At 42.5% G+C, this 5,507-nt stretch overlaps 1 protein-coding gene across 1 annotated transcript; it reads right to left on the bottom strand.

Moving 5' to 3' along the window:
* Window positions 1–2,943: 2,943 nt before the first annotated feature.
* LOC109423323 (dolichyl-diphosphooligosaccharide--protein glycosyltransferase subunit 2) lies at window positions 2,944–5,362 on the bottom strand (the record flags this gene model as incomplete). Its single annotated transcript, XM_062843817.1, is given in 2 exon segments — window positions 2,944–3,717; window positions 3,854–5,362. Coding segments are annotated over 2 exon segments (1,865 nt in total), but the record flags the coding sequence as incomplete, so codon positions are not given.
* Between the last annotated feature and the right edge of the window lie 145 nt (window positions 5,363–5,507).

Raw genomic sequence — 5,507 nt, 5'->3', positions numbered from 1 at the left:
GAATTTATATGCTGAATATTTGATGAATTAGCGAATTCCCGAGAAAATCAATGCATAATTTTAGCTAAGCTCCAAAGTATTCAATTTAAAAAGCCTTAACTAGGAGAATAGGAGAATATCTATCTTCAAAAGTTTTGTTGATAACTGATTGTTAATGACGATATCAAAATACCACCTCATCGTACATATCTTAAATTCATCGCCTACATTTGATTTGGTGAACTATTTAACAAACTGTCACGGTTTGACTCAAGTTGAACCGAAATGAGCCAGAGCCGTCGCCAAACTTATTTGTCTAATAAGAAAAAATCAGCTGCAGTAAAAATTGTGGTTCGAACAGATGGAAACTTCGACATAGGGTCAGCGAGCCATTAGTAATCCCATGATCCCAAATTCATCGTTTGATTTCATTTTTGCTTTCATACAACAAAAAAAATCAAAAATAAGAAACAAAATAAACAGTGCTTCAATCCTGTATTTTGAGTAGGATGAAAACGAAAGAATTATAAAGGAATCAATATTATACTTTTACGTTCTGTATTGGTAGCGTTACATCCGTGAAAGAAACCAGTTTGATTATCACACCAAAACTGCAGGTAATAAGTTCCGTGAAAATCTCTAAGAGATATAAATCACAAGCAAATTAGTTACCAGGCAAAACACAAGTTTTCCTTCGATGTTTGATGTTTGTTACTTTATGTGCTGATAGATTTCTGCATGTTGATTATATAATTTGTCTAAATGTTCACATCAAACACATGAAATTTGACTGCTGAGACTGAATGAATGTTAATTTCATATTAATGTGGCCGAATTCCAACGTATAGTTTCTTCGATTTTTTTCTAATTCCCGTCAGCAAGAAAATTTCCTTTACTACGAAGAAACTATGCGCCGAAATTTGCCAACTGGTCTCATGTTTTTCAATAGTCCTAAGGTCACAATAATTATGGATAGCTGTTGTTTTTTAACATAACAGTTTTTTAACAGTTGCAGGGCTGTTTCAGAAGGATCGATTTGGAAACCGCAAAATCCGAGCCAAGCCATATGAAATTCGCACCAATAAAAGCTCTGGCATATGCCACAACTAGAATTCTCGAAATAAATATCGCTGAAATATTGTGAAGAATAATGAAGATATTCATATATGCACTCCTGAACAATGTAGCCAAACATCTTTTGGAGGAACTTCTGGAATTGAATGAATCCTTAAATTCCTGGTTAAACTCATGAATTTTTGGAAAAAAAACAGTTCGATCGATGAGCTTAGAGATGAACAAAAGATTCTTGAAGAAATATTTTAAGGAACGCTTTGAACAAACTTCTGGATTTATTTCAAATACATAATACTCTTGAAATAACTACACCATTTTTTTTTCAATATCACGTGCAGATTTTCATCGGAAACTCTCAAATGAACTCCATCAGAAACTCTTTTGCATTTCAGCGAAAAGCTGCTGAACAAATGACGTGATAACTACCTCCAGTAATTTCATCAGAAATTCATCTCGCATTTGTAACAGAAATTGTTCGGCAAATTTTAAAATAATTTAAAAACTTGCAATTAACTCGAGATAAACCAATTCAAGGGAACATGTCGAAATTTTAAATGAAGGAATAGTGCAGTGCTACTATTAAAACGTATAGTAATGCAGAAATCCACCTATAAGCTTAGCTAAAAATCCATCTTCACTTGTCCCAAATACGTTAAAACTGTAGCTATTATACATAGCTATAAGTCGACATAATAACGATTTAATAAGCGGCGCAGGCGAAATTTTTTTCAAAGCAAGGTTTTTGAGGAAAATGTGTGCATCAGTTTTGGCATTGTTGTTTTACCAAAATCCTTGTATGATTTTCAATATGTTGTCAGAATTACGAAAATAGTGACTTTAGTGACCATTTTACAGAAAAAAGTGACTTTAGTGACTTTTTCATGAAAATAGTGACTTTTTAGTGACTGACTCGAAAATAGTGACCAAATCACTAAAAAGTGGCTCACTACCAGGCCTGTAAAGAGTTTCGAACCTGGATCTCGGGATGTTCAGCTCTGCTATGCAGATATGCCTGGATGGGGAAGTCTTCCCAGAGGTTTGGGAGCGGCAGTTCTATTGCCAAAAGCGTAGAAATCATCCGGCGACCCGTCGGCGTATAGACCAATATGCTTGAACGACACGGCGGGGAAGATGTTCGAGAAGATTGTGCTCAACAGACTATCGAATCACACCGAGGGTGTAAATAGTCTCTCGAGTAACTAGTTTGGATTCTTGATATCTTGTCGGTTACAATGACCGCCGACATAGCGCTCCAGCGTAAGAAAATGGGGATTAGCTATTGTCACATTCCACGCACTTCTACACCGCGGTTTTTGAACTTCGTTAAACAATATTTCAGTGCTCCAGCTGTCGATTTTGATTCTTTTTGCGCCAAAATGAAGATAAATACTTATATTATTCAAATAGTACTTACAACATTGAAAAATGTTTCGAGAAAGTAGCTAATTTCTTGATGTTAAGTCAAAATTTTTCATTTTTTACGATGGTGTGATGGTTTGCCAAAATATCGTACAATTAGCGCCATGGTCAATAAACTCTCCGAATTGTATCGCTTGTGGCTATGTAGTCGGGTCCATTGCCTTCGATTTGAGATCCTTCGGCACACCGATCTTGAAGGATACAAACGACGCATCGAAAGCGGTTTTCCTCTAGGCACCAGCGATTTGACCATCACGTTGTCAGTCTGCATGCGTTCACTGGCAAGGTTCTGGACATCACTTTCTGAAACTTCGGGTGGTATTTTAGTTAGATACACGCAGTAGTTATCGTCATTTTTTGCAGTAGATTTTACCGATACACTACACCAGTCGATTGGCAAGTATAAAAATCTTCCGGCACTATAATTTTATCAAGGATTGGTCATCCACATTACCACTACTCCATCCTACATCGTTTGTCACTTTTTTATTTCACTCCAATTTCATCCGTACTTCAATTAGATTGGTATAACTCGTCATCTTTGAATTAGTGTATATCTCGCCATCAGAGATTATGACAGGACGAATTAGGCGAGATCTTTCATAGGACGACGAAACAGCTAAAATTAAATCTTTCTTACCTTGCGTTTCTTTTTTCTATCAGACTATTTCCACGCGACTTATTTCCACTAAAACTGAAAATGCTCTCCGAACGAATGTGAAATGCTCGTGCCATTTGGTTAGGGCCCTCTTGTGCTGCTGCTGCGCATCCGACCATGCCATCATATTCGAGGGAATGTTTAAACTCGTTTGCGTCCGATCAGGGTCGGATTGGTAGTGGCTTGGGACAGACGACGAATGTGGTTAGAAAAAGAGAGATTTGCAGGAGATCACTTCTCCGAGCCTCGGTTGGCGATTGTCCGCAGCAGTCGGTTGCCGCACAGGAACGTGAACACTGCCAGCGGTATGAGATACCGGATGGTTTCGAACATGTTCAGCTTGAGCCAGAACACACCGAACAGGGCAAGGATCGCCCCCAGGCCCAGGTGGAAACCGAGCGCACTGAGCGAGAAGGGGAAGTTGCTGATGTTGACTCGCAGTTTGGCCCACAGCAGGAACAACAGGACCAGTGGGGCGATACAGAGCCCGGTGAATAAATCGGACACCATGCGAGGCGGGCGCTTTTCCGGGGCGCGGAATTGATGGATGATCTCCGGTAGCGGTTGACGGGCGGTATTGGCGGTTTCTGGATGTTGGAGAAAGTAAAGGAATTAGAATGTTAAATGTTAAAAACTGAAAAGAGAATCAGGCCTGTTTTTAATTCATCAAATCCGCGACAGTTATAACAACACCCACGTCCCTAAAAATCGAATCATAATTACCTTTGGCGACTTCCCCGGTAAACTTGAGACTGACATCGGCCACCAACCAGCGGAAGGAGTTCGAAATCAGCGCATCTCCGACGATTAGCTCCACCGAATAGACTCCGCTCTTGTGTCCAAAGTCTTGACTCCGAGCACCGACATCCATCTCGAACTTGTACGCCTTGCTGGAGTCTGCCTCTGCCACAAAAATGATTTCCTCCTTGGTGGCCTTGTTGCGGAGCAGAACAAACGCCTGGTGCACGGTGAGGGGTTTTCCGGTGGATTCATCAACCAGGCTGACCTTCAGAACGATCTTTTGCTGGGAATCGGCTGCCAGTTCGGTGTCCAGTTTATTGGCATACGAGACGGAGTGCTTCTTGACTGCGGAAGTGCTGTCAGAATCTCCGACGCCAATTTCCAAGGAGCTGACTTTGACCTTGCCGAGGACGTTGATTTTCAGTGTCTGCTTGTAGGCTCCAGCTTCGACATCGACTTTGTATTGGCCACGGGCTGGGTTTGCGGTTTTCAGATTGTAAGTGAATACGCTGGCATCGGTATTGCTCGGGACCAGGTTGACCTTGCTTACCAGGGCTTGATTCGTTGTTTTCGAAGTGATAGTTGTGCTCACAACGGCCAGAGCGGGGCTCAACGGCTTACCTAGCAAATCGCTGATTTTGACCATCAAAATGGGCGATTCCGGTAGGAGTTGTCCATTTCCAGACAACTTGACGCAAACTGGAGCAATGTTCTTCTGAGCTGAGAGGGTGTTTAATGCTTCCAGTAGAATGCTTACTCCTTTGGGAGTTTGCACCGAGGAACGAGACAGGAAGTACGAGGCAAATTTGACCGCTTGATCAGCGTTGATAGGAGCCGGCTTATTCAAAACCGTCGACAGCTTGAAAGCACTGTTCACAATCAGAGCAGTGATGCTCAATCCACCCTCAAACTGCAGCATCTTTCCATCAACTTCATCAGCCTGAACGAAAGCTTCCTCAACGCGATCAAAAGCAAAAGATCCGCTGGCACCCAGTTCGGCTGCTACGGCGAACGCATGACCAAGGCTGTTCAACGAATCGTCCTTCTTCAGAATGGTCTGCAGGTTCTTCGCCAAACGAGTCTTCGTAGCCTGATCCACCGTCACACCCAAGTACTTGGCCGAATTCAAATTGAAATACACTTCCTGCGCTGAATTGGAATCCTTCAGCAAAGCCGCCTCGACAGTCTTCTTCACCTTGGCCGGATCCGTCTTACATCCGAAGTTTTTCCACGCTCCCGAAAAGTAGAAATTCTTCTCAAAGTCATTGTACTTGGACTCGGTGTACACCTTGTCCAGCCGGCTGCAAGCATCCGGAGCTTTGTCGACCAGGTTCACCGACGAGAAGTACACCGCCTGCAAATCCGACGAAGCGAGACCATCGGCGAAAATCTTCTGATAGCGGTCCTGATCCGCCGCGGTGATGAATTTCGAGACGGTTCTCGTGCTCCAAACCGACGACACCAGGCAACTGCCCAGCAGTAACACAAAACCTATTGCAACGAGAAAAGATCCAAATTAATTTCCGCTTGCCGTAGACCAAACCCCAATTCGTCCATCATCCGACATGTTGATGACGAGACGAGAGAGTAACGTTTGCCGACCGGCTTCATTCGGCTCATCATCGAACATTCGTTT

This window comes from Aedes albopictus, unplaced genomic scaffold (assembly GCF_035046485.1).
Source record: "Aedes albopictus strain Foshan unplaced genomic scaffold, AalbF5 HiC_scaffold_558, whole genome shotgun sequence".
Taxonomy (NCBI): Eukaryota; Metazoa; Arthropoda; class Insecta; order Diptera; family Culicidae; genus Aedes; species Aedes albopictus.
Note: the sequence above shows the minus strand (reverse complement) of the source record. Positions and strands in the feature narration are given on the sequence as shown.